Source organism: Haemaphysalis longicornis, unplaced genomic scaffold (assembly GCF_048455015.1).
Source record: "Haemaphysalis longicornis isolate Haplotype H1 unplaced genomic scaffold, Haemaphysalis longicornis Haplotype H1 scaffold_10, whole genome shotgun sequence".
NCBI classification, from domain to species: Eukaryota; Metazoa; Arthropoda; class Arachnida; order Ixodida; family Ixodidae; genus Haemaphysalis; species Haemaphysalis longicornis.
The window spans coordinates 103,536,510-103,564,375 of record NW_027526204.1 but is presented as its reverse complement, the minus strand read 5'-3'; the positions used below and the strand labels follow the sequence as shown (position 1 = coordinate 103,564,375).

The following is a 27,866-nucleotide window of genomic DNA, read 5'->3' as shown; positions in this document are numbered from 1 at the left end:
CTCTTGTGTGCCCGAAATTTATACTTTTTTTGCCAGACGAGAGAATCTTGTGAACCACTCCTTCTCACAGGCGACCAACTTTTTCTGGTGTTTCGTGCGACACCCACTCTCTTCTTTTAATTCGCAGATCGTAAACAGCTTCGCAGGTGCAAAGAATTCAACATTATCCCCTGCACGATTAGCGATGCGTTTCAGATAGCGGCTGAGTTTGTGTATGTACAGAATCAAAGCGACCTGTTTGTTGTTTGAGACCTGCATTCACCGTACCTGCTGGGCTTGTCACGCCTCGCGCTGCCTGTTTGAGAACTTTCCTCCAACTGACACAAAAAGGTGTGTGGGTATACCCTGACTTCGGTAATCACTTAGTGGGCTCAATCAGAACTTTCACACTTCCTTGGACCCTGGCAAAATCGTGAGGAGGCAGTGCTCGGTACAAAAACACTGCTTACTTTTCTTGCGGAAACAGGGCTGGAAGAGGTTCTGTGAACTCTCTGAGCATGTACAATTTGTATATGTGTGCATTTCTCCTCTTACTCCCCTTTCTTTCTTTCCTTTTCTTTTTTTGTCTATTTTTCGCTGTCACCTCACTGTATTCACCCCATCTGGAGTAGCAAGCCCTACCGTTAGTTGGGCTGACCTCTTCAGCTTTCAATAAAGGCTTTCTCTCTCTCTCTCTCTCAGGCTAGCCGTCATCATGTGCGGGCATGATTTAGACATATCACTCCTGACGAAATGGAAAGGAATGTCTCTCTCGACCATCTTCGGGTGAGCAGATCCAATCGGAAGGAGGGGTTTCTTCGCCCTAGGAGCGTAAGCCCCAGAGTGCATTGTTGCAGGTTAAACACAGATAAAGGCCAAAAAATATAATATGGCCTTCGTGGCATAACTCGCTGTTTGTAAATAAGGGCCTGAATTGTTTTATGAATATAGCGCCGACTTGCTCAGAGGAGCATCCCAAGTTATAAAGACAGCCGACTATACGTCGTCATCGTCATCATCAGCCTACTTAGGTCCACTGCAGGACGATGGCCTCTCCCAATGACCTCCAACCACTCCTGTCCTGTGCTGCGCGAGTCCAAGTTTACCCCGCAATTTCTCTATTTCATTCCTCCATCGGGTTAATGGCCTTCCCCTTCTTCTCGACTCATCTGTTGGTATCCACTCTGTATCCCTAATTGTCCACCGGTTTTCGGTTCGCCTCACTACATGGCCAGCTCGAGTAAATCGTTATAATAGCGTAAATAAAGATAATTGGTCGAACAAAATTTTACAGAGCTAAAAAATAAGAAAAATATAAAATAATTACGGAAAATGGCAAACCGCGTGACGCCCTGCATTTCCATAATAATGCAGATTTCGCGAAAGTTCCTCGTGTAATCGTTATAATAACGTGAACGGAGATAATGGGTCGCATGAATTTTTGGAAAACTAAAACATAGGAAAAATGTTAAAAAGTTACTTTAAAAGGCAAAACGTATAACGCATCACAGTTCCACTATAATTCAGATTTTGCGGAAGTCTCACCTGCAATCGTTATAATAGCGTAAATGGAGATAATTGGTCGAAAAAAATTTGGAAAAGCTAAAGAGATCAAATTTTTTTAATAATTACGGAAAATGGTGAACCGTGTAACGCACTGTGTTTCCACAATAATGAAGATTTCGCGAACGTTTCACTACTAATCGTTATAATAGCGTAATTGGAGATAATTGGTCAGACAGGATTTATAAAAAGACAAAAAATTTGGCTGGAAAAAGCTCGAACTTAAAGGAGCCATGAAGAGAAAACACAAGTTTGATTCATTCGAAAGATTGCCTCGTTAGAACCATAACGACACCACTTATAACGCAAACTTCGCTCAAATAAGCTACATAATTAGGAAAAAAGGAAATGACCATGCGACCCACCAGCTCATTTTCCGCAACAGAACCTGTGATGTCACTTGGGAATGCTCTGCGATTGGCGGAGGCCGGCAAAAGCAAACGCATGTTAGGCAGGGCTTACAGTTTGCATAGCGAGCTAAATGCCCGTGAAACATACTGCACATTCTTTTTATGACAAAGAACGGTGGAGTAAACGGTTGAAGGTCCGAACGAATTCGCAAGCGTGTGCGCCAATGCATACGAAACTAGCGCCGGCCGAGCTCGACATCTCGCCGTCGCGCAGACGAATTTTCGGGTTCGAGGCTCTTCGGGGCCAACGAACCGTTCCAGCACGCACAGCCGCGACCTTGCTTCGTATCGTAATCCCTTCACAGGAGGTTGGCCGTCATATCGCCAACCAGCAAAGGTAAAAATAGAAACGAGGGGAGTAAGGAACAGCAAGAAGCGACGAGATAGTGCCAGTCGTCGCGTAAGTTTCGAATGGTGTTGGCTTGCTGCTGTCGTTACGAGCTCGTTTCCAGTTTACAACCACTGAAAACTTCAGTTTGTTCGAGTCCTTTCGAACGGCTTTCCATACACGACACCGGCCAACTGGCATAAGTGATACTGCTACTGAAATTGAACTATTATTAACCGTAATCAAAATACGGCACATACGTACCAGTCTATATTCGTCCGTCGCGACGGGGCTGACGAGGCAGCGGTGCCGACGGCTGGGCGTTCGTCTGTTGTGGCTATCGCGGAATGGTCGCTTTCCCGTCCACCGCGTATCCCACAACTCTTGCCGCTCGTGCACTTAGAAGCATTGAGCGTTTTTGTGATGTGAGGTTGTTAAATGCAAGCCCGAGCTCCTCGGCGAGAGTTTTGTTCTCCGGATCAGGCGATTCCATGACTAGGGCTGCGGGTGCACTAGGTTTTACTAGTATTTTTAAAATGGCCGCCGTCTCGATCGACTCCCGCGTGTGGGTGCTATATGGAGTCGACCTACTAAGTATCTGTTTCATGGACCGGCTCTATGACGCCATTGTACACGTCACGGAATGTTCAATTTTAGCGGGAGGTTTAAAATTTTGGCTTAAATTGCCTTATTTCTCAGTGAATAAAGCATCATTTGCTTCCGGGAAAGCGCTTGGGGTACTATGAAACACCTAATCTTTCGAATAAACAAACTTTTGTTTTCTCTTCATGGCTCCTTTAAGACAGGCGTGATAAGAATGCTACGCATTAGAAGATAATTCTCTGAATTTCAGCAGACTTTTTTTGCTGATTTCATTCATAATATAAAAATATTGCATAGAAACAAATAAGGCGCTCTATTTCATCACTATGGCATCGCGTCACGATTTCTTTCGCTTCTTTTACTTCTCAAGCAACGCTGTTTATCCTTCTGTCAACATGAAGTGATCGCTCCTTCATAACCTCACACATTTTGCCTCAATTTCTTTAGTGCGCGGTATTTTTGAAGTGGACAATACTTGACCTTTCGCAACGTTCAAACAAATATGCGGCTTGTGGAACGGCAAGTTCCTGAAGAATTTCTCTGAAATGGCACTTCTGAAATGATTGTAAAATAGCACTTCGTCGACTTCGTGTGCGAGAGAAAGGACAGCAGAATTAGAGACCTGATGTTGAACGTGCGCTTGTATGACATATGTTAGGGGGAATTCCGCTGTGTATTGGAATACGCAGACATGAAAAAGTATTTGTTGCTAAGGTGGAGAACATGAAGGTTGCGTGGTGTCATTGTCCGCAGCCGTAAGGACTACTGGTGCCACAGCAAGCAGAGACAGCTGAAAACAGACTCCTACGCTTCCGGGCCGGTAAGCCCTTGATTTATCACCTGCTTTTGCACAAAAAACGGGGAATGGGAGGCGAAATTCCGTTACAAGACAGGTACAATGCCGGCACTTCCGGTGCGAAGCAAAACATAATTGAACGCGTTGAAATGCCGCGCCCCACCTCTAACCCAACCTAACATATTCTGATCCTGTTTTATTTACAAATTTAGTGCACAGGATTGAGCTGAAGAACATTTTACGATAAAAAGTGACGCAAGCTGAAAGAAAACTCGCATTTCTAGGGCTCGAACCCGGGCGTTCGCTTCAAAACCGGCAATTCCAGACCCGCTGTGCAAGCGCCATTTTTCGCATGGTACTTATTGCACTAGAAGTCAATTTAGGAAACGATATTTACTACACATATTTACAACTATGTACACAATCACATCAGTTCAAAACAAGATGGAAAGCAAAACTAAACCCAATGAACTATTACGTACATGAGGTTTAAAACGGGGGCAACCTTAAATAACAAATAAGCAGGTGATACCAGTCAGGGAGAAGATCATTTTGGTTGTGAACATCTTTAATACTAATATACATTCGGCAAAAATGTGATCTTGAAGAGCCCGTAGGCTCAGCGTTTCTACCCAGCATTGGCGTTTTCCATAAACTATATGCAGAGCGATTAGAAACGAAAACCATGCACTTATGCACTTTTCCGTCAAATGACGACGATGGTTCAACGCGAAGCTCTCTCGCGACGGATTCTTTGGTTGGCGTCTAAGTTTTCCAAACCGCTTAGACCCATAGCGTTTTGTACAATAACAACTAGAGGGGAATCTGGCGCTGCGATCACCCGCCGCAATGGGCGTAATGGGGAGTTCTGGATTTGGATTGGCGCTAGATGGCTCGTGGAATTTACTATGGATTGAATCGTGCAGGCAGTTTCGTGTTTGTTTGGGACTTACATTGCATGCGCGGGGGGTTGGAAGAAGCGTTCACAAATACGTTTTTCCTAGAACTGCATGCCGCGCGCGCAGTGACCACGCCCTGTGTGAAGTGTTTTATAACCAGAGTTGCGAATTGGGTGGGTTATGAATTCATTTCCAGCAGATCGAGCAAGAAAACACAAATGACGGCGCCGTGCGCGGCGAAATTGTCTGCCAATTAGGAGTTGCGGCGCTACGAATTCGGCAGAGCACTGTATTTTCGAAGCTGATGACTTTTGCGAATTGCTTGGAAGAGCCACACCTCTCGTGCGAACGCCGGCTCCCACGGCGTACACCGGCAGTACCGGCGGCTGATGAACGTTGCTCGACTAACTGCTCTAATTCAGGCGAGAATGACTTCTCCAAAAAGTAATCGATTTCTTTTTTAGGAGCAGAAAACTTTTCCTAATACTAAAACCTGCAAATGCCGAAACTTTAACGAACAGTTCTTGGAGAAGTCCGCGTCCTGCTGTACTTGTTGGCAAATGCCAAACGTACTCTGAAAACCTCCTGGACTCCGCGTTTGCTTTCTATATAAGCCCGCCGTTTCATTTCACACAAAACCAGTTTGCGGCCACTAACTTGTTTGTTTTCCATGTAATTTGTAAACAGTGAACCGCGCAATAAGAGTTTCGTTGACAAAAAACACAATTTGCGCAGCCTTATAGGCCCGTTTCAATCGTACGCAATCCGGTTCCAGAACTACCCATCCTTCCCATCGAAGCGTAAGTGCCGTGTCGGAGTTCGCGTTGGCACTAGCACCAGTTTCCCCTCTAGTTATTATACCCCTGTCACACGGGCACTTTCAATCGCGATTGAGTCGATCCGGATCGAGCTCAATCCGGATCGGGCACCTGCTACACGGCAGTTTCAATCGCGATCGAGCTCGATCCCGCTCGAACTCAATCCTGGTTTCTCAAGCGCGATCGAGGCTTCCAAGCGCGATCGAACGAAAGCGGCGATACTCTCGTCCCCGCTCAGTAATGGCAAAGAATGCGACAACTTCAACTAACGCCACAAATTGTGTCGAATAACTTGACCCAAATAAGCGTGAGGTAATATTTACATAGTTACGTATACCTACGACCGCGCGAAGTTACCAGACGCCGGCCGCAAGTACATGGTTAGCGCCATCTGGCGAACACGAGCGCAACCCGTGCAACTTCTCAATCGCGATTGAAACGTGCCGTGTAGCAGCGGCAGTACGTCGAGCGCGCTCGAAAACTGGATCGCGATCCACTTTAATCGCGATTCAAAGTGGGCGTGTGACAGGGGTTGTACGTAACTCTATGCTTAGACCATGTCGAAGTGGAGAAATTGAGTAGACGCCGGTTTCATTACTCGAGGGACCCAGGCTGGATTCCGGCTACGAAAATTGTTTTTTTCTTTAAATTTGGCGTTTTAGCGTTACATAAACCATCAATGAGAACAATAAAACTCCGCTTTAAAAAATAATCATATGGCACATCAGCGTCTGCGGGTGATACAAGATACTTCACACTATGTGGAGTCAATTCAAAGTCCTTCCTAAGAGTTCTATGGAGGACATCTAAAAAAAGCATGGCATTCCTGCAATTTATGAAGCAGTGCTCAATTGTTTCCAGTACATCGCACGGACGATATTTTACAGAAGACACAACAATATTTCGGAAGCTAGTTGACTGCCGGTTCTACCTCTTCTAGGGTAATTTGGACATTATAATAGAATTGCCCTCACCTGTCAATGGCTCTACAATGGGGACAAATTGACCCAAAAGGTCGCTATCAGTGGGATCATAGGCCCCTCTGAATAGTTTCTGTAGAGCATAGCTGTTTCAGCGATTGCATAACATACCACAATGAGTGGGCCAAGCGAAGCAGTAGATACTGCTGGGTAGGCACAGGAAATGCACATTGTACTCACAAGGAAGCGGAATCTCGCGAAGGGGGAGGGGGTTGAAGGGATGGTTACATTTTCCTTAGAACTAAAAGGTACAGCAGCTTTTAAAAAGAGCTGAATTCAGTGACTGAATTTTACTTGAAAGAAAGGGTATAAATACAAAATGAATAGTTTTGCCCCGAGAAGTAACCATGTATGCCCATGGCCAGTGATAACTCTATTCGTAGCCGAAATATATACGGGTAATGCGTTCCGTAAATACACAACCAGAAGATTCTCACAGGCGAGGACGACACGCTAACAATTTCCGAAATGTCAGCAATGTTCAGTAGCCTCACTGTGCTAGCTTAATATTAGCCGCTGCTACCATCATAACTATAAGATAAAGTTTAATCTTTTTAGGTTTCCAGAACTGCGGCATATCCGGTGTATCAGAATGCTAACAAACATCCTCAGCAGTGATTTTTCTGTAATGATAAATGTGCTACCCACGCTGCCAGAGGCCTTCCTACGAGCTTTAGTACGCCAAAAAGCATTCAGGAGACACTGAAATGCATTATTAGAAGTCTTCTTTGGTGCTAATTGCGTGTTTTACCATGGTAACTCCTAGATGACTGTTTAAGGACGGCGTTAACAATGGCGAGGGAAAGATGGCCAGCCAGACAGTGTAGCTAAACCCGGCAAAAACGCAAGCGGAGCGTTATCCGTTATATTTAGGTTCACTAAAGATGACGTAACTGTGGGTATTGTTCAGGCAACCCCCGGCTCGTAAAGCCTACCGAGAGCAGTGGCGTGATGGCGATTTATTGTGAAGGAGTGTGCCGGCAGATCGAATTATACACCGGTGGGGCCGATAGCATCGGGTGGTTTATGGCCTGGGTTGGGCAGCAGCTTTGGGCCTGGGGTGGGAAGCAACAGCAGGATCAACAGGCGCTACACAGCGCTCGAGGACAGAGTTAAATTCGGGGGGAGGGGGGGGGGAGCAAGGATGCTTCACGGATGAGCTGATCGGAGAGGAGTGTCGCCAAAGGGGGCACAACGGGCTCTGCTTTGCTCCGTGTCAACTTTATTAAAGACAAAAGTCATTCTTGAGCTACTTAAACCTGAAAATTTTGGTCTGTCTGTCTGTCTGTCTGTCTGCCCCTAAAAGAATTGTTGAACGAGGAGATTATATGGCCAGAACTTTTCCGGACCACTAAATCTGGAAACATGCTCCTCACTCGTCGAAAAGACTAAGCATCGATCCACAAAAGATGCTTGCAGTGGTATTCTTGTTAAAAATAGATGTGCGCTTGATATCAGGAAATAAGAAATACGCGTTGAAAAAAATTTACATCATCTTCCCGTGAGAAACCATGAGGAGGATGCGAAGCATCATGGGGGTTCCGTGTAGGTTTCGTTGTGTTGCCTTTATGTTGTTTCATTCATTGGAGCACGAATGGGAACGTAGTGTGAGCCCCCATGTAGAGACCGAGAAATGTAGAGAAATGTAGAGAAATGAAGAGAAATGTAAAGACAGCGAAGAGACCGACACCCGCGTTACCTGATCGAACGCCTCCTGGTTCTCGCCTTTCTTTATTGCGTGCTCACGCTCCTACCCCGCTGCCCGCCCTCTTTATCCTCTTCTATGGTTGAGCTGCAAGGCGCGTGGCGCTTCCCGCCACAGCTTTCCCACGGGAAATTCAACATCCTCCTTTAAAGTTTTCAGTTCGTAGTTTCTGTTGACGTTCAGCTTCGCGTGCCTTCGTTGTATTAGTAGCTTCTTGAAGTAGCTTGAATGAGTGGAGGACATAACGCGTGTTCGTAGCGCATGCACCCATCTCGGTTTGTAGCGCAGTGGGAAGAGCGCCACGTACCTCCCGTTGCGGCCAGAGAGTCGTGGAATCAAAACCGGGCGCCGTCTGACTACTTCTTTTTATAGTGTACTGCGCTGACGTCAGCCCAAACGCTGACGGGGCTGAAGAGGCGCGCATGCGCAGTAGAGTGTGGACGGCGGACAAAAACAAAGGAGGTAGGGACACAGCCCCGAGCATGAGATGCTTCGCATCTAAAATATTTTGAGCCAAAATAACGATAACTTTTCTTGCTAGCCTGAATCTTGTAATATAGGTTTTCCCGCTTCTTTTAATCCAATCGTCATACAATTTATTCCAGCCCCCAACCAATTTAATCTAAGCGTCATCTAATTCTAAGCGTCATCTAACACATCCAACAATCGGAGTTTATGTCCTGAAAAATGTCACTTGATCTTTTTCGATTACTTTTCCTGGCCTTATCTATTCCGATCGATGCGTGTGTTTTGAAACCGCAAGAAAATAGTTTTAAATTGTCACTAATTTACTCAGCAGCAGAGCTCTGTGTCACAGCTTCCTTGTCACACGAAGGCAGCCTGACTAGTGCACATTTATTAGCGCGAAAGCACTGATTAACTACGTTCGCACAAAATAGGGCGTTCATTCAACACTAAATATGGACACCGGGGGTAAAAAGGATGGCCAATGAACGGCACACAAAAGATGCCGATTGTTCAAAAGCTGATTGTTGCCTTGTTCTTGATTGCTCCTGTAGAGACGTTTTGGTTGGGGTCTTTCTCGTCCAGGCAGGTGCAAATCACCGACGATAACCCTATGCTTTGGGGGCTCAGCAGTGTTCAAGGGTCTGTGCACGGCTGCTGGATGAACGCATAGGGTGTTGTCTACCACGTTGCGCAACTTCGCAGGAGCATGCTGATTACACAATAAGTATTAGGAGTGGGGCGAAGCAGGCCCCATTTAATGTCATCTTGGCTCGACGATGTGAATGTGGGTTTGTGCTGAGTCATAGTAATTGAAAGAAGAAAGAAGACATAAGATATATCGCAATAGTAAGAGAACACGTACACGTTCTGCAATTTGACACTCATGCTTTGGCAATCACTGCATCGTAATGAGGTGCTTTGGTGTCCCTGTAGTTGTTTCAACTTAACAGGACGTAAAACAAAACACTGGTAGAAACTAACAGCTGTGGACTTTCGAATGGAGGTACCAAAACTCTAATCCACCTCTTGTTTAATCCTGACAGCCATGAAAGTCCGGAAATGTTCTGCAACCCTTGTGCACCTGTTTGCTGGTCTAGTCATTTGCGACTCTGGCGGCCAGCAAGAAAAGGTACATCTGCCCGTAACGCCAAAGAAAGGCACACCATGGAACACAGGTGGCGAGCAATTACCGGCTGGCCCTGCAACAAGTTCTTCCGAAGGAGAGATCAACTGTGACTATATTTACCAGTAAGTGATATACGCCCAGTTGGAATAAAAGAGGTCATATATGTTGAAGTGGACCTTAGTATAATACCTCGTGGTACTCCTGCTGTCACCATAGTAGCTCAAGAGCCGACTAGCACAGAAAAAACAACATTCCAGGGGATTATCCAAATTATTAAAATTGAATAAAGAGCGGAAGGAACCCACGGTATTAGATTGAGTTTTTTTTTCGGAATCGTTTTTAGCGCCTCTTATTTTACCGAGTATAGACTTCGATGTAAAATGTGAAACAATGACCTCCAAGTAGCCTACCTCTCTCCGGTTTCATTTTTGTTTGCTCTACGGAAAGTTTAAGCTATCTGGAGAAAAAAAATGCTCCATTTTTATTTGTTTTAATATTCACGTACAGTGACAAACGTGTTTGGTGTTTTTTTTAAGAGAATAAGGTACACGCATTACTCAGTGGATAATAAGGTCCACGCACTCAGTGTACTAAGAAATACGCTCTGGCACCGAGAGAGCTGTTGCAGTGTTTTACTGACTTTTCTTGAACGGCGAGCAGTTCAAACGCAGGGCGCAGCGCGCAAAACTCTACGACAAAAAAGGCGCGCTCTGAAAAAAAAAACACCAAAGTCTAACAAAGCAAGGTCAATGTTCCGTGTCGCACTGTGTCGTATAGCTGGAAAGTCGGTGTTTGTTCGGTATTTCAGAGAAAACAGCGCACATTGTGAGGAGCGTGTTGAACCTGAAGAACAAGGTGAGACGGTGCCAGTACGAAATACGGCCCAAGCTGCGCTGGCGATCAACGCTGCGTGGAGTGTGAGATTTCCGTCTCAGGTATGCGATGACACATCGGCCAGTGAGGCCGGCGCACAAATGTCACTGGAGAGAAACACGTCCTTGCTCTTCTATGAAAGGTCATAAAGTTAGAGACTGTCAGTCTTCTAGCTACGCTCAAGTTATTTAGAACGGCACTCTCACACGCTCAATAGGTGCCCAAAGATATTTTCGGGCACACACCATTTAAATAAATTTAAAGAAGTCCGCGGTTTTCGTTTGCCGTGATCAAATTTTCCTACAAAGCTCAGAGTTCGCATATTTAGACACACAACTTCCGTTAGGCTTGTCCAATGCTTTTCAATCGAGGCAGCCTTTACACGCTGGCATTCTCGATCACACATCTTATTTTCTTATATGGTCAACCCTGTTTTACATTTGCATTGCTTGCCCGTTCTGAGTTCAAACTCATTATTAGCATACCTCGGAGGACTTCACGTAAACTCGTTCACTCAGTGAAGCCTGATTTCTGAAGCCTCATTTGTAAGCTTACCTTCCGCATTTTCCAGTTTGTAACTGGCTTGCACAAAGGTTGATGATCAGTCGAGGGAGGAGGCCTCACTGTTATGCAACGTTATCCAGCCTAACGGCGCGCTTTAAGGGAACTTTGAAGACAAAATACAATTTTGGATGATTAAAAAGACTGATTTGTCCGGACAACAGTGACACCAATTTTATCGCAAACTTCGGACAAATAATGGAAATATTAACGAAAACATATGAACCAGTGGCAACTCCCCAGCCACTTTCCGGCAATTTTCTATGACGTCACAGCATCTTGTTTGTGCGATTGGCGGCGTCCGACCTAAGCCACCACCAAGAAACATGACTGAGGGATTGTAGCGGGGCCTCTAGTTCTGCTGTGTATTATTTGAATGCTAACGCGCAGATAACACCCTGATAATAACACCCTGAGTTTTACTACTGGCACATAATACGACACTGGTGCCCATAATACGTCGCTGCAGCGCAAAATTAGAAAGTTTCCCATATTTCTTCGTTTCTTGTCGGATAAAAACGTCTTTTCCGGCTGAGTGGTTTACCAAAGGCTAGTTGTTTCAAATTCGGAGAAGTTGTGTTTCCCCTTCATTGCTCCATTAAGATGCAACATCATCAAGAGGTACCAGCAGCTCGACGTACAATGAGTCTCGCGTTGTTCGTCATGTCACTCACAGGCACGTTTACATGTAAGCACGCATTTAATGCCCTTTGTTCTCCCTCATAGGAGGTTGATTGATCTATTTATTTATTTATTTATTTATTTATTTATTTATTTATTTATTTATTTATTTATTTATTTATTTATTTATTTATTTATTTATTTTTGATTGATTGATTGATTGATTGATTGATTGATTGATTGATTGATTGATTGATTGATTGATTGATTGATTGATTGATTGATTGATTGATTGATTGATTGATTGATTGATTGATTGATTGATTGATTGATTGATTGATGTTTAGCGTACCGAAGATACATCTAGGCAATGAGGGACCGCTTAGTGTACGGCTCCGGATTACTTCTGATCACCTCGAGATCTTTAGCGTGCGCCTAAATCTCGACGCAGTGGCGTTTTCCCTTTTCGCCCCATAGACATGTGAACGTGGTGTAGAACTAGCTGCACTCTGCACTCTGTATACAACTTGGAAGCGTAGGGGACAGTGATAAAACAACAGCGACGCCTGTGACATGTTTTTATGACTGGGCTGAAGCCTGGTTAAAGGGGCCCTGAAAGGCATTTTGAGCACACTAAATGAACTAGCGCAATCGCTAGATTGGGTCGCCAACGTCACCTGTGCCAAGTATTACACTTTTACGCGCAGCGGAAAGCTCACACTTTTGTTGCAAAGTTTGTCGCTTTTTTCTCACCCTTTCCTTCGTGTTTTTGGACGCCGCCGTCTTCACATGTCTACATCACCGATTCCCAGATGTTCGTCATGAGCTAGACATCCTGCTATTGGGCGGCTTTTTCACGCACTTCCGGCAAAGAGATGAGTCGTCTGCTCAGCGTCGGCTCGCCGGCTGATCTGCCAGCAGAGTGCCGGAGTGCTTTGACATTTTACGACAAACGAAACAAGTGTAAACAAACGCTTAACCGTTTGTATTGAATGCAACACGGCCATAAAACGACGTGGATTTTATCTTACGTGAGTACGTACCATAAAGAAAGTCCCGTGGCACTTCTTTGGTGCAATCGCAGTGAACGCCCTGAGCCGAATGCCCGGGTTTGACGCGTGCATTTTATTCAACTTCAAAACAATCCAGAGATGCGTTTCGAACGAACGCAACGTCACAACATGCGTTGCAAGTCTGAACCGCGATTGACAGACGATGAGTTGCCTCCTCCTGCCCGTCGTAAATACGGCACTCACCTCACACCCGGTTTGCAGGGACGAGCAGCAAGTCACAACTCTGGCGCGCAAGCGAGAAGGCTTTTAGCCAGGCACACTGCACATACCCCATGCGAGGTTGAGTGGTACGTCGTTCGAGAAAGATAATCCAGACCATGGGAAGCACTATCCACCCGCAGAAGTACAATGTCGCATTTCATCGCGAAACGAACGCATCCACAACACACAGGAGGCGATGCACACACACACACACACAGCTTCGGTCGCTGCATTGGCTTAGCTGCAAGCTTCGTTCGGACAATCAGCGATGCTACGACGATACAGAGCTGCGTGAGGACGACGTGCTAACCACTTCACGTATTTAAAAACACAGGGGCAAAGAACTAGGTTCATCGGAAGCAAAAAATCTTTCCTCCATTATAGGCGCCGTGCAGTGACTAGGTGGCGCAGTGGAGAAGTACTACTGGCGCCATCTAGAGTCAAGCATCTCTATTACTGGGTAGGCCTCGTCCAAGTGCTTTTGTGCTCTTTTGTTTGTACGTGTAGTACATGTGCGTGCGCAGTCGGTGGCGCTATGCCGCAAGTGACTTTTTGCGGCTTTAGGCCACTCTCAAACACGGAAACCTATTTTAGAGGCCCAGTTTTGTCCAAAGGGAACAAACTGTATGCCGCTGGCCACGTTTCTGGTGTTAAAGAAGTTGACCGTTCCTACGTGGTAGGCAAATGCCATTCGCAGCAAGGAAGACAAGTGTACAAGGTTTCCTTACACGTGAGTACACCATGTGTTTATATTTTTGTGTCCAGGAACTCGTGAAATAAAAAAAACGGTTGATATTGATTTAAATTTACTGCCGACGGTCTGGCACAGTGCTAACCTGTGTGCTGTGTACTTCGGCAAGGCCCCGGAGGCCTCGTCAGTGATTGAAGTTTTAAAGGAGAATGTTTGCTGCAAGCTGAGCGAAAGACTTCATCGTTGCAATTACATCACTCGTGCGTGTTCCCGGCGTTACGAAGCTGCAGATTTTTTGCGCGGTAATCCCTTAAACTTCTCGACAGCGCACAGCGAGCGTCAACATGCACATGCTTTTACTTGGTCTTGCTCGCGCTTTCAAATATCATCCAGCCCGCTTTGTTTTTCTGTTCAGCTCAGCGATGTCGACAGAAAGGTGGTTGGAGGTTCCTGCGATTGCAGGTACGGCGCCGCCGGGAACTGCAAGCACTGTGCGGCCGTCGCAGTTTTTGTAAACAAGCACGAAGACCAGTCCTGCACCTCAAAACCTCAAGCGTGGGGCAAACCAACGAAAGGCGCCCGTGGCTACGACAAGTCATCGATCGCCGAGCTTTTTGGTCGTAAGTAGCGGACGTAGCTGCAGCAGGCACATTTCGTAATTTTTTGTGTTAGAATGAGCGGCGTTTGCAACGCCTGGCAATGTTATATTGAGCATAATATGACAGCCTACGATCAAATAAATAGAAAATGAGAGCGCTAATTTTTGCGTGCTTCTTTTTCAGCTAACAAGCACCCCTTTGTGGGCAAGAAAGAGCCCGTAGCTGTAGACCCTACATACGTCCTAGAACATTTCCCAGACATTGAATGCCCAATGGTGAATGTTTTGAGGCATGTAAGCCAAACGAGCTGTGCAGAAAATGCAACTGAGAAGTTCGTTGAGGATGCGACTAGTGAAGACTGTGCTGTCCTCGCTGAATTGATCCAGCCACCGACGACCGTCTACCACGCACTTGTGGCTGAGTGCCATTTCCCAAAAATGAAAATAAGGGAGAAGGAGCATCACAAATTGATGCCCCCAGAAACAGCCCACTACTATGAAAGCAACGTGAAGTGCACTGACGCTGTTTATCTTTGTGCGCTCACTAAAGGGCAGGCACGGAATGCAAGGTGAGCTCTGCAAGCACAATTGTTGCGTAGACGCATTAACTCTGTACCTATCTTTTTCTTTTTCTCAATGTAAACAGGTGGCACAAAGAGCGGAAGATCCGCATAACTTGTTCAAAAGCACACTTCATTCTGAAAACCCGGAAAGGTCCATTGGAACTGGTGGAGGCAGTGATAAATGCCCTATACTTCACGTGCGCCGCAACAGAACATGGTATGCTTCTTAGTTGTTTTTTATTGGGATGCAATAACTCCCACCCCCCTTTTTTTTCAGGAACGGAAATGGAACCTGTGGCAAGGAAGGCATTCGAGGAGAAGGTCTTCACAGCAGTTGTGGAGGTACTTATCGCTCTGCTTGAGGAAGGTTCCAAGTTTGCTAACTGCCTTGTATTTTGATGAAATGTTTGCAGGCCGGTCTCGTGGTTCAGCAATCGCAACCATGACTGTGTGGGAGCCCCGACGGCCTGCTGCAATACCAAGGCAGCCCTTGCCTTCTTGAGATAAAGTGCCCTCACAGTAGAAAGGACAGCATGTTGATTGATGCAACGAAGCAGGTTTCCTTTCTGAAGTACGTGAAGTACATAGATGGTCGGCTCACGTTGCTCAAGAGCCATAAGTACTACACGCAAGTGCAGATGCTGATGTATGTCTGCAACATGAGCATGTGCTTCTTTTTTGTGTATTCAAACCTCCAGAGCATTACTCTTCTTATTGAGAGAGATGAAGTGTTTATTAGCACAGCAGTGCGAGCTCTTGAAGATTTCTACTTTGTGTGGCTCTTGCCAGCTCTTGCCATGAGGCACATGTAAATACTTTGTGAATTGTGTATAATAAAAGTGTGTGAAATGCTCTGTATTTTTCTATGCTTAGAGGGAAGAAACACGCACCTCAGGTTTCCACCTGCATTTATTGTCACAATTAAAAAAAGCATGCATCAGGACTGCAGTACCTGAACCTAGTCAACAGCAGGAGCGGCATTGCACGTTGCTTGCTTGACATTCTCATTTGGTTTCAGGATAGGGGGCTGCAGGTTGGCCAAAACGCAACACATGTGAAAAACATCACTCATTGCTGGAAGCAGCTCTGTCGGCACTTGAGAATTCAGGATGTTGTACAGTTTGATTCGCTGGATCATTCGTTCTACATGGATCCTTACTTGAGCAATATTGTACGTTTCTTGCACTTCATTTTCGGTAAACTGCCCCTGGCCGTGCAGGAAAGGCGGCATCACAAGCACAGCCTCTGCCTCATCAAGGCCTGCCTGAATGCCTGGAAAGCCCTTGTCGGCCAATATCGTGTCCCCTGGTTCGACTAAATCCAAGAATCCAGAGTTTACTGTAATGAATGCATCCGAACACCTTCCACCGTATGCTTCAGAATTAAAGCATATTGTGCCGCAGGGTGTTATAGCCACAAGAAATTTCACAGTGTAAGTTCCCTTGTAGTGTGAATAAAGGGCCCTTTGCTGCTCCACGGTGCTCGGCTGCTCTGTACGCACCTCTGTACAGTCAATTATCATTGAGTAGCGTGGGTAGTGCAACTTAAAACTTTCTGGTAGCCGGGCTTTGATGACACTTGTGGGGGGGCGGTAGATCCACTTCTGTGTTGCAGTGCTGAGTGACCGCAGGATGCTGTTGAAGTGGCGTGAAGCAGTCGTCCTGCTCACTGAAAATAGCACTGCAAGCGATGAATAGCTGATGCCCAGTTTGAGCTTCATAAGAAACAAAAGCAGCTTGTCACAGAGGGGAGGGTCACACGACCGTTCGGCACGAGCAGTCAGAAGGCACAGCAGAAGCGCAAAAACATCCATTGCAACTCCACAGAGATCCTTCACTGCCGAAGCACAAGACTTCACGCTGTCGTAGCCTGTGAAGCAGCTGGTCCGGTAATCGGACCCACTGTGCCGGGACACCACACACGGGCTACACTGCACTTCTACTTCACAAACAGCTTTGTGAGAAACCTGCGAACAGGCATCACTCCCATCGGTTGTGGACAAAAATACCGAAAAGGACTTCTCAAGTAACAGGTTTTCTTCGGTTTGGCAGCCCTTGAAAAGAAAAAGATTACAACAGGTGGTTACTGGTGAGGAAAAAAACAGCAGTGAGTGCTGGATGCACCCTGGCCAGCCATGCAGCCTTAAATTTTTCACAATTGAGGCACCCTGAAAAAAGCAGCGGAGGGCTCAGCTTTTTGTCTGCCAGCACTCACTTTATGTGACAAAGCTTCGTATAGCCACTAATTTTATCTGTACATCCCTTTTTTTCCATGCTGTGTCGGCTACTGCATGTTTACGCTATTACTTCTCATGAACACGTTACCTGGTCATGCTTTTGGCGCGACGCTTCTGCCACGGCGCACAGCAGCTCCAAGTTGTGCATGTCTGGAACAGAGTCCGAATCGCTGCATTCCTCAAGGCATTCCGAATCCATAGCTGCATCGCTGTCTGCATCCGCTTCGCTTTCCCGGAGGTCGCGAGCGGCTGAGTTCCTTTTGTGCCACCTTGGGAACCAAATAGCATCGTCACAGCGAGTTCGATCTTGTTATGCAGGACGCGGGTCCGTAAAGGCGAGCGCCACATGTTTGTTTGCGATGCTTACCTTTTATACCTTGACACGCTTGCTTTCGAGTTGACTGGGCGCGCTTTGTACGCTGGTGGGAATATCGTGGGGAAGTACCCGGGATGGGAGGAGATTGAACTTTTCTCGCCGCCAACGAAGTGCTTCGAGCATATTCTTGAAGCCTCGTTGGGGGTCCATTCCGAGCCGTCACGATCGCTGTAAAGAAAACCCGGTAGCTGTTATAATGCGAGCATTACTCGCACCACTGAGGGCCCATTCCCACTTGCGGGCGAAAGCGCCGGGAATTCTGTCGCTTCGTCGCGCGGCGATCCTTTTTGTGGTTTGGTCTGGTCGAATTTTAGCCGCTGCGACAGAACTCGCGTCGCTTCGTCGCAAGTGTCATGCGATTTGGGCAAGTACGAGTGGCTCACGATTTTCGGGCACGATAAACACCTATCACAATATGCATTTGCCCCCCGCCACGCAATCGCGTGACGGAGGATGCTATTCACTTAGGAACTGGTCGAGACAATAACAAACAAGCGTTCTCCTTACTTCACTCTTCGTACTGCCGCAATCCATTTGGTCCGGCGGTCGTGCACCCACTTTCGGCCGGGAAACCTGTACAGGTTGACGCCATGCTCTCCTTCTCGGCTGTGGCAGTCCTTCACGCAGCAGTATCGGCGGCTATTGCTACGTTTTTCGGGCTGTCGCACTGGCGAGTTGCCATTTTCCTTACCCTGAAGCATGCTGCTGCCGGGAATGGGCCAAACCGATCCCAGACGCTGACAAAAACTGCTCTGAAACAATAGAAAAACACTGCCCGCATGGACGACTGGCCACGACTGGCTTCGTGGCCGACCCAGCGTTGGCGCGGCGCGCCGTCAGGTGTCGCGACCTCCGCCGAAAACTTGACTGCACGGAGCCTATAGTGCCTGAAATATACTGGCTAGTGTGCCGAGGGCGGGCTCCAGGCGGGCGCCGGGAGCGATGTACGCGGCCGTCTGCCGCTTGGGGCGCTGCCGTGCGGGAGTGTGCGCGTTCATACGGCCCGATCAGATCGCGCGGTTACCTCCGAGCTGCGTAGCAGACGGCAGCGCGGCAGAACTTTCCATTCCCGCTTGCGACGAAAGCGAGCGAAAGCGACGGGAATTCTGTCGCGCAACCAAAATTTGTCCCGACCATTCGACAAAAACGATCGTCGCGCGACAAAGCGACGGAATTCCTGCCGCTCTCACTCGCTTTCGTCGGAAGTGCGAACGGCCCCTTTATGCGCAATCTCCGCCCCACATAAAACAAGCTCTTGCTTGTCGCCTGAGCATACGGTTGATATCTGACTACGTTACACTGTGCTTGCCAGTGTATTTAAACGATGTCACTAGGTTTGAAACGTACGCGCTCGGCGTGCAGCTTTGTAAACGGAAGCGGTTTCACATACGCACGCTATTTTGCTGCTAATAGAGTTTTAGTACAGCGTTTGTGGCCTTTGCATACGCTAAACGCTAAATTTTTGCGTCCCGCTACGTGACACCGCGATGGGAGTTTTAGTAGAGCGTCTCATCAGTTTTGCGTAGCGACACACTAATGCATACGGCGCCATCTGTCAAATGTTTTCCGAAATGTCTCGCCGGCTGATCTGCTAGCGGAGTGCCGGAGTGTTTGGACATTTTACGACTATCCAAACAAGTGCAAACACACGCTTTCCCGTTAGTGTTGAATGCAACACATGGGTGCAGCTTGTCAGAACACGGGTTCTCGCTGATCGAGTGCAGCGTTGGTTTGCTCTTCGCCTTCACGTTCATCGCCGCTGATAAAGCGATCCGATCCGGCGCGTTTTGTGCACGGGTTCTGTGTCGGTTGAAAATGTCTTTTTTCACATGCCGCCGGTAGTAGGAATTACAACCACCGCAAAATAACACCCGGCACCAGCGGGGCCACATCTGAGACCGCGCTTTTTGGATAAACAGTGCGCGGTGCACCAAAGGGAACGAGCGCACGATTCTCCCCACGCGGCTGCGAGTTCGCCGCCGATACCAACTGCAGCTACGTACACCGCGAAAGGGCAAGGCCAGGCAGCACACATGCGGCCAGGTCATTCGTTCGCTTTTCCAGCCTGTGTCCATGGTGTCTACAGAGATGAAAAAGCCGAAAGAGCTGGCCCGTAGCAGACGGCAGTCTGTGGGAGCGCGATAGCGGAAGTACGTCACCGCTGAGGAGCGGAGCATCATGGGAGGGGAGGCCAACAGCGAAGAAACAGTTGAAAGGAGGAGGAAATACGGCGCGACGATAATTCGCGGTTTTTGATTTACGATTTCTCAGCTAATACTCATCGCTTTAACAAAATTCTTGCAGGAGGAGATTGCTAATACATTGCTTTATTTGGTTACATGTACATCCATGCATCGGCGGAAGGCATTTCAGGACCCCTTTAAGGTATCTGCATGATGCCCTCTCTAAAGCCCGTTCTACATGGTGCGCATTTCGCCGGCGAATCTGCAGCTGCGGCACCGCTCGCGCAGAATAACGAGCTGTTTTACTATTTTCACTGCTGCGGCAAATTGCCAAATGACTAGCAGCGTTCACAGGAGAATGTTGGCTGTTCCAAACCATTGGCAATTTGCCACAACAACAAGAACGGATCGTTTTGCCGCACTATTGACGCCGCAGCCAGGAAATTCGCACGATGTAGAACGGGCTTAAGCTCCCCAAAGAGCCAGCGCTAATCATCTGGCAGTATAAGTTGCATTTTAGGAGTGTTTAAAGGATTACAAAAAAATCTTAATTTTAGTTACTACCAAGACAGGTGAATCCCATGTTTGTGAGCCTACATATGACTCAAAATGAATTTTGTTGTTTCGACGGCTATTGCGGGAATAAGGACAGCTAATTTGTTGGTTTTACATGTTGCGATGCGACAAAACAGGGTTCTAGGGTCGGAAGACAGAATAATGAAGAACGGGTGATCTAGGGCGCTCTCCCGGTGGCAAGTGTACTCAGTCAAGGATACCCTGGTGCTTGCTGGCGGGATGGGCCCTCTGCAAAAGGATACGGTCGACGGCTGGGGCCAAGCTGGTCAGCAGCTCCAGCCACTACTCTGGTGTAACGATAGGGAGATAAAGGAAAGTTTGTTTGCGTGTGGGCATGCAACTATTATGTGGTGGACAGCGCCTATTTAAAGGACATTGCGTTGATATGTGTTGGCCTATTGTTTTCCGCGTGTGCTAGCTTCGTGGAGAGAATGTTGAGGATAAGTGGTTGGGAGTTTCTGCGTGATAGTCGGTAGAGGGTGAAAATACTTATTGGTGAGGATGAAGGTGTTGGGGTGGGCGAAGGAGATATGGTGTCCCTATCTCCACCCCACGTACATGATCCCACGACACCGAACATGTCATTTCATTGTCACGCAGGACCTCATGACCATGGGCTCGTACGTTATGGGCGGAGGTAGTTTACGTAGTCAGAGAATTCGGAGTACTTCAGTTCAGATATGGTTGAACAGGCAATTACTTCATACAGCTTGTAAATCAGTGGTGATTACTTTGTACTTGCCGTGTGTCGTGATCAGAGAGGGTTATGGCAACTTTGGTGTCTGGAAGAATGTAGTGAAGGTAGTGGAAGCAGTGAGTTATCGGTTTTGGTAGTCTGTAACGCTGGCAACTTATGCTATGTGCCGGCTGTGTTGAGAAAGGTACAAGCCGCCGAGACCCATCCTCCAATGGAAGAAACTTGTGATGATGGTGAGGGGCCCGAGAGTGGCTAAACGTCATCTTTTTTCTACAGGTTGTATGCAGTGAAGGCGTTGGTATATAAAGCAGTGTCTAGATGGTCGTGGCCCGGGCATAGTTTGAAGGCACCTTATGCGGGCTAGCCTTAGAGCGGCGTGTATAGCGTGCACGTTGCCCGTTATTCCGAGTGGTCGATGAATGTGTGGTGCGAGGAGCTCTTTCATGTCTGGCAAGCTTTAGCATTATGATATTTGAGTGATGTGAGGAGGTGCCGTTTGGTTGCGGCGAGAACCAGAAGACATTTCCTACATGTGCGACGTGCTTCTTAGGTGTCAGATTATGTGCTGCGGATGCCTAGTTTCTTCTTCAATATAGGGTGGTTGGCGTTTTGTAGGTTTGGCGAATGGGGAAGTCAATTTTCTTAATTTCAGATTAAGAAAAAGGCTTAACTGCAAGTAAAACTTGGTGAACAACATTGGTGAAGACGCTCATCAATCATATATAGAAGGTCAGCCAAACGAAAAAGAACGTTGAAGGACACTTAATTAGTTATATCCAATGTGATTGTTTGCAGCTGGCCCCAGAACGACCTTCTGCTCTTCCCTACAAACGATCGAGTACGTCCAGATAAACTTAAGGCAATGAAGGATAGCAGCCGCGTTTGCCTGCCGAAACCCTATGACAATCTGGAAGCATACTCTGGCTTCATTCCGGCTGACAAGTACGCCACGTTATTTCTCTTTTTTTTACACATCAAATCCGAGGTGAGTATTATTCGCACTATTAGCTCCATTCAGTCTATGGAAAAAGCTGGCCTTTTGTTATAAATGTGAGTGAGTGAGTGAGTGAGTGAGTGAGTGAGTGAGTGAGTGAGTGAGTGAGTGAGTGAGTGAGTGAGTGAGTGAGTGAGTGAGTGAGTGAGTGAGTGAGTGAGTGAGTGAGTGAGTGAGTGAGTGAGTGAGTGAGTGAGTGAGTGAGTGAGTGAGTGAGTGAGTGAGTGAGTGAGTGAGTGAGTGAGTGCAAGCAGGAAGATTTCCAGAATCCTGTAATGTTGCAGTTATGATTTAAAACGCGCAAAGTTCATGTTTCACTTAACCTTAAGAGCAAAGAAGGAAAAAACGCCGGCAGAGCAGCCCTTTTCTCTGCGCTAGAGATAACGCTAAACGAACCGTTTTTTAACCACCGAAATAAAACAATATTTATATTTTGAAGCAGAAATTGTTTAAAAAAAAAAAAGAAGTGCCGCATGCCTTGTGTGTTTGTCTCATTCACAGCACAACGCCCCAAGAAAACCACTTCTGCTGTGGCTGCAAGGTGGACCCGGCAAATCCTCGCTGTTCGGCCAGTTTCTCGAGAATGGGCCAGTCGGCATTGATGCATATTCTAGGCTCTACAGGAGGAACCACAGCCTCACAAATAATTTTAATGTGATATACCTTGATCAGCCTGTTGGGTCTGGATTCAGTTTCAGAGTTGAAAACGGTGAAGACTACCCGAAAACGCTAGAAGAGGCCTCCATTCATGTTACACGATTCCTAAAGAGGTTTTTGCGGCTTTTCCCAGAATACACTGACGCCGATTTTTACATCGCTGGAGAATCATACGGAGGTAATATAATCTGCGCTTTCAAACCTTCACGACAAAATAGGCACGTGCGTAAGCTCTTCAACCCAACAGGGCGAGCTACACCCGCGAACAATATTCAGTAACTTATAAAACAGCGCTAGAAACAGGACCAGAGAAAGGACACACAGACAGGGCGCTGACTAACAACTGAGTTTATTATCACTGAACGGGCAATAAATACGGAAAGAAAGTGACCCGTCAGGAAAGAAATAACAACTGAAGAATACAAAAAAAATACAAAAAACAATCAGTTTCAAAAAGTACAGTGATCTTCATTACTAACACAATCGTAGCAACTAGCTCGCCTTATCTACATTATCACCAAGAAAGTGAATTTCTTTCCCCGTAAGAGCAACAGACGGAGCGCTGACGCATTCATGTTTCCGGGTATGCATTTCCCAGGCCTCTCTAATCTCCCGTCTCATTCGGTCGCGGTATCGCGCCAGCACGTGGCTTTTCTCAAACAGAGGCGAACAGCCTGGGCATTTGGCAACGTGAGCAGCGAGTGTGCTACCAGTGGCGTTTCTTACGTCTGTGTGCCCGTACGTTTTCTAGTCCTGTTTCTAGCGCTGTTTTATAAGTTTGTTATGTACCAACTGGCCCGCCTTCAACCTGTGTTGCAATATTCAGTGTCTCCTTGCGTACAGAAAAAAAATTATCTCTATCCTGCGTTTCGAAACAGCGCGGATTATTTAACGTTTATACGATACGCAATCACTTCTGTAAAAATATACTTCCTATCATTTTTTTTAATTTGGTCCGACATACTATTCGCCAATCTTTATTTCTGCCGGATTCCCGAGCGCAGTCATGCCCAGGCCCTTGATTCATAATCATCATCATTATCAACATCAGCCTAGTTGTGTCCACTGCAGGGCGAAGGCCTCTCGCAAAGATTTCCAGCTCACCTAAATTGGCGCGAATAGACCGTATGGTACATATTCGCGGCCACCTTATTTCTCAAATTCTTAAGACCAAAACTTGGTGCATGCAGTCAGTGCCATGTACTGTATGTAATTTATAAATGTTGTTCGGGTGTTGTGCATTCTAGTTTTATACACAAAATTCATCAGCCCGGGTGGGGTTTAGACCGGACATGTAATGTCGGTTCGTTTAGAATGAAGGCAGCCGCTCAAACTGGAACCATCAGTAAAGGGACTTTCTGGGATGCTTTATGCCTCGTGGGCTTGTTTTAATGCACTGAAAGACTAAATTCAGGTTTAAGTTAATTTTACCTGTGGCCACATTTTATTAAACTTGCCATAGTTACCAACCGATCGGCAAGAGTAGATTAGATCCTAAACGCAGTTCGTGCTCAATTTGACTGACAATTCCTCCAAAGCAAGCATGTAAGCAGCCAAAAACGTCTCTGAGATTCGGCAGAAGTTCTAGGTTCCAACGGTCCAGCAGCCACTTCGGCTACCACGATGGCAAAATGGTGCTGACCCCTTATACGATAATTTAGCAGCCAATCATCGCCTTTCAATCAGCTAATTTGGCTGATGACAAGAACCAGCACACGTATTTATTTCGATCATTATCCCTACGCCATGGAATTGCCTGAAGAGGGTGTGATAGCGTCATTTCGTGAGGGTGGCATGTAAGCGAATACCAGACTCTCACGGAAAATCATATTATTGGCTACGCCACTGGCACACTATGCCCTGTGGTCGCGGGGACTGGTCACTACGGTAACAGTAAAGCCCGCTTATATCGAACACGGATATATCGAATTATTGCCTATATCGAACCATTGTATAATTCTGATAAAAATTATATGCATTTTAAATTTTTTATATCGAACGCGATTTTGCTCACAATGGATATATCGAACTCTCCCGCGCCAAATTTTTCGCTCTCCTTAGGCATGCGGCAGCCTTTCTCGCAATACATAGGCGCACAACGGTGGCGCGGGTGTCGCTTGCGACTCCCGCGCGAGCTCGAGTGCGTCCAAACCAAGGAGGTTAAAAAAAATTTAACCTCCTTGGCCAAACCGGCCGTGGCAGGGTGGACCAGCTCCACGCATGCATGCTGTTGGCGCCGAAAGCGCCACATTGGGCGCTGCGGGCTGCGGTGTCACCGATCTTCAAGTCCGGGCCACTCGCTGCCCGCACTTGCTCGGTTCGCTGGGTTCGCCGTTATTCGCTTGTATCCATGCTTCTCTCCGCTCTGTCGAAGACGCCGAGGACTCCGTACCGCTTGTGAGCACGAGCGAAGCCATCGCTGCCGTGGCCCTGCTACGGCGATACTGCAGTGTTATCGAGGGCAGCGGTCTTGTGCTTGTCGATTGTTTAGATACCACAGAGAAAGCAGTCACCAGCAACGCGCTGCACTCCAAAAAGCAGGCTACACTCACGCAGTTCTTGCGCCCCAATAAATGATTGTATTCTTTCCGAGAAAGTGTCGTATCAATAGAGAACCCCAGGGTGGTAAGAGCTCAGTGTTATCCCATGACTCCGTTGCAGGATTGCTCTCCTGTAAGTTTTTTTTTTTTCTTCACTTTCTATGTCGAATTTTTGCTATATCGAACTATTTTACAATCCTCGTGCTGTTCGATATAAGCGGGCTTTACTGTAATTACAGAAAACATCAACTGGGTTGTCTTGCACTGTAATTAACAATCAGAATGCTAGCATTGGCTTTGTTCAGAAAAGTGCCTGCTTTAAGTATACTTACGTTTGACTTCTTTTTCTTTTCTTTCTTGCAGCACGGTCAGCAGTTGGCGTTGCGCAAAGAGTACTAGCGCCACATCCTAAGGAACTCCGTTTAAATTTCAAAGGAGTCATGCTGGGCGCCGGTTTCCTATTTCCCCTGCTGGACATCATCAACTCCGCTGAATATCTTTATTACTCCGGTTTACTGGACCAACACGGCAGGGACATTTTCAATAATCAATTTAGAACAATTGAAAGGTTAGTTAAAGAGCAGAATTTTACTTCGGCCGCCACACTACTCAGTAAAACGGTACTGAACTGGTACGCACCCAAAGAGAAAAGTTTATTTCAGAAGCTTACTGGATTTGACCATCACGGGAGCATCGCGGCACCTCAACGACCGGCGGAAATTGAAGCGTATTATCGGTATGCAGACACTAACGATTTCAAGCTGATACTTCACGTCAATCCTTTCCGGACGCTTGACGCGACCAGGGCTGAGACAGTGATGCGACTTGCCGTGGGAGATTTCTTCGTTGACATCCAAGAAATAGTTGAGTACGTTTTAAACAGAACACACGTCCTTTTCTACGCTGCACAATTTGATGCGGTATTTCCTGCGGTCAACCTCGAACGGTGTTTGGATAAGTTGAACTGGAAGGGTAAGGAATTGCTGAAAAAAACTCAGCGGAAGCGTTGGCATAGAGAAGATAATACTTCCCTCGAGCTTCTTGGTTACGAGAAAATAGCGGACCAATTTATGCATAACACGGTCCTTTTCGGCGGCCACTACATCTTTATGGATCGGTCATCGGCAATAAGCGAACTCTATCGTCGGTTTTTAAAGTTTTCAAAGCGAACAGATCCGCATGGTGGGCAGAGCACCCCAGTTTCAGCGTGTTGAGGAGCGCTGTATTCCATTCTGGAGACGTAAACGTCGAAGCATCGATGCGGTAGACTATTTCCCGAATGAATTCATTCTATCTCCACCTAGAAGTGTTATTAGCGCGTTTACAGTCACAGGTCAATGTTCTTCAACTACTAAATTACTATCTTATGATTGCCGACGTTAACAACATTCCCCAAAATTTCACAATAAACAGAGTTGAGCAACTGGGTTTCAAACTAAGACACTGTTAAAAACTAGATAACAACTAAGACTTTCCTTACAGCAAGACATTAAGAAAATCAGTGCTCATTGCTTGGTGGCGATACAATCCAAATCATTTCAGTCACCGTTTCGAAATAATTGAATGCAGAGGAAGTTTCGCAGCCCAAGAACGGTGTTAATACTTTCGGCATTGAGTGTATCCTTATTGAACCCGATGACTAAGGCTCGGTCCCCTGGAGTATCGTATTTGCACAAAAATGTGGTGTCTTGGCTGGCCCAAATAGGATACTGCGAATGATAGGGAATTGTTTAGTTTGCACCCTTTTTTTAAGCCCATCTGGAGTCTTGATTTCAGGGTAAACGGTGACCGAAAACGCATGTCCTGAATAACATTATCGCCTAGCATTTATACCCCGCCGTTTCACGCCAGGAACAAGCGCACGAAACTGCAGATCTCACTAGTATTTCCAGGCACTGCCGTTGTACAATAAACCCAATTTTTATCTTTGCAAACTGTAGGCACCTGGTACGTATACACTTAAGCCTTACGCTTGCTGTTTTCCACACCATTTCAATATTATCAGACATCTCCAAGAAACCCACGGAAGAAAAAAAGTAGGAAGGTACATTTAAATAGACGAAATTAGTGGAAAGGGTGCAAAAGAAGTCTAATATGAAAATGACATCGTATGACACCACGTGGGCGAATCTTTGACATACTCGTACCACACCCTAGTACGGTAAACGTGCCGTAAAACACGTGAATTTAAAGAGGACTTTCTGAACATGGACAAAAAGCGATTAAAAATGCGATGAGGCATGTGTATAAGTACCATCCGAATTTTATGTCGCATGAGCAGCTCTTCAACTGCGTCCCCCCCCCCCTTGTAATATCGCTGAGGAACAAATAAAGTTATTTTTGAGGAGTCACTAAATGATCGAGTGTGTTCCTTTAGTCCTTAGTAGGACTGCACAAGCTCCGAGGTATTGATTCCACGTGGAATAAGTGTTTTTATGTTGGGTTAAGAGTTTATCCTGCCGATTTATAACCACAGAGACACATTTCATATTTTTAAAAATGTTTTCAGCATTGTGGTATTAGCTACAACAGCTTAGCGGTCTGATTCTGACTACCGATCGATCATTTAATAAACGCCAGGGTATTTAAAGGGGCCCTAAATAGGCTGCCAAATGTTACGATTTTGCGTGCGCAGTCACTGGAGTACTATCCAAGGAACGTCATCCCGCAAAAATTGTTTAAATGCGTTGAGTATTAGCCGAGTTATCGCTCATTAAAAGGGGCCACCCATAAGGCCTGGGGCTCTCCTCC

General features: G+C 46.5%; 2 protein-coding genes across 2 annotated transcripts; one reads left to right on the top strand and one right to left on the bottom strand.

Annotated features, from left to right (window-relative positions):
* The first annotated feature begins 3,494 nt into the window (after positions 1-3,494).
* On the top strand, positions 3,495-27,437 carry LOC144159008 (putative serine carboxypeptidase CPVL). Its single transcript, XM_077690235.1, has 5 exons — positions 3,495-3,703; positions 9,593-9,797; positions 21,720-21,909; positions 22,420-22,753; positions 25,479-27,437. Exons 2-5 carry the CDS (start codon positions 9,595-9,597, stop codon positions 26,327-26,329), a joined length of 1,578 nt encoding a protein of 525 aa, XP_077546361.1. The 5' UTR covers positions 3,495-3,703; positions 9,593-9,594; the 3' UTR covers positions 26,330-27,437.
* On the bottom strand, positions 15,813-17,351 carry LOC144157886 (uncharacterized). Its single transcript, XM_077688602.1, has 2 exons — positions 17,181-17,351; positions 15,813-16,909 (listed from the first exon to the last, which is right to left on the bottom strand). Exons 1-2 carry the CDS (start codon positions 17,289-17,291, stop codon positions 15,815-15,817), a joined length of 1,206 nt encoding a protein of 401 aa, XP_077544728.1. The 5' UTR covers positions 17,292-17,351; the 3' UTR covers positions 15,813-15,814.
* Positions 27,438-27,866: the final 429 nt, after the last annotated feature.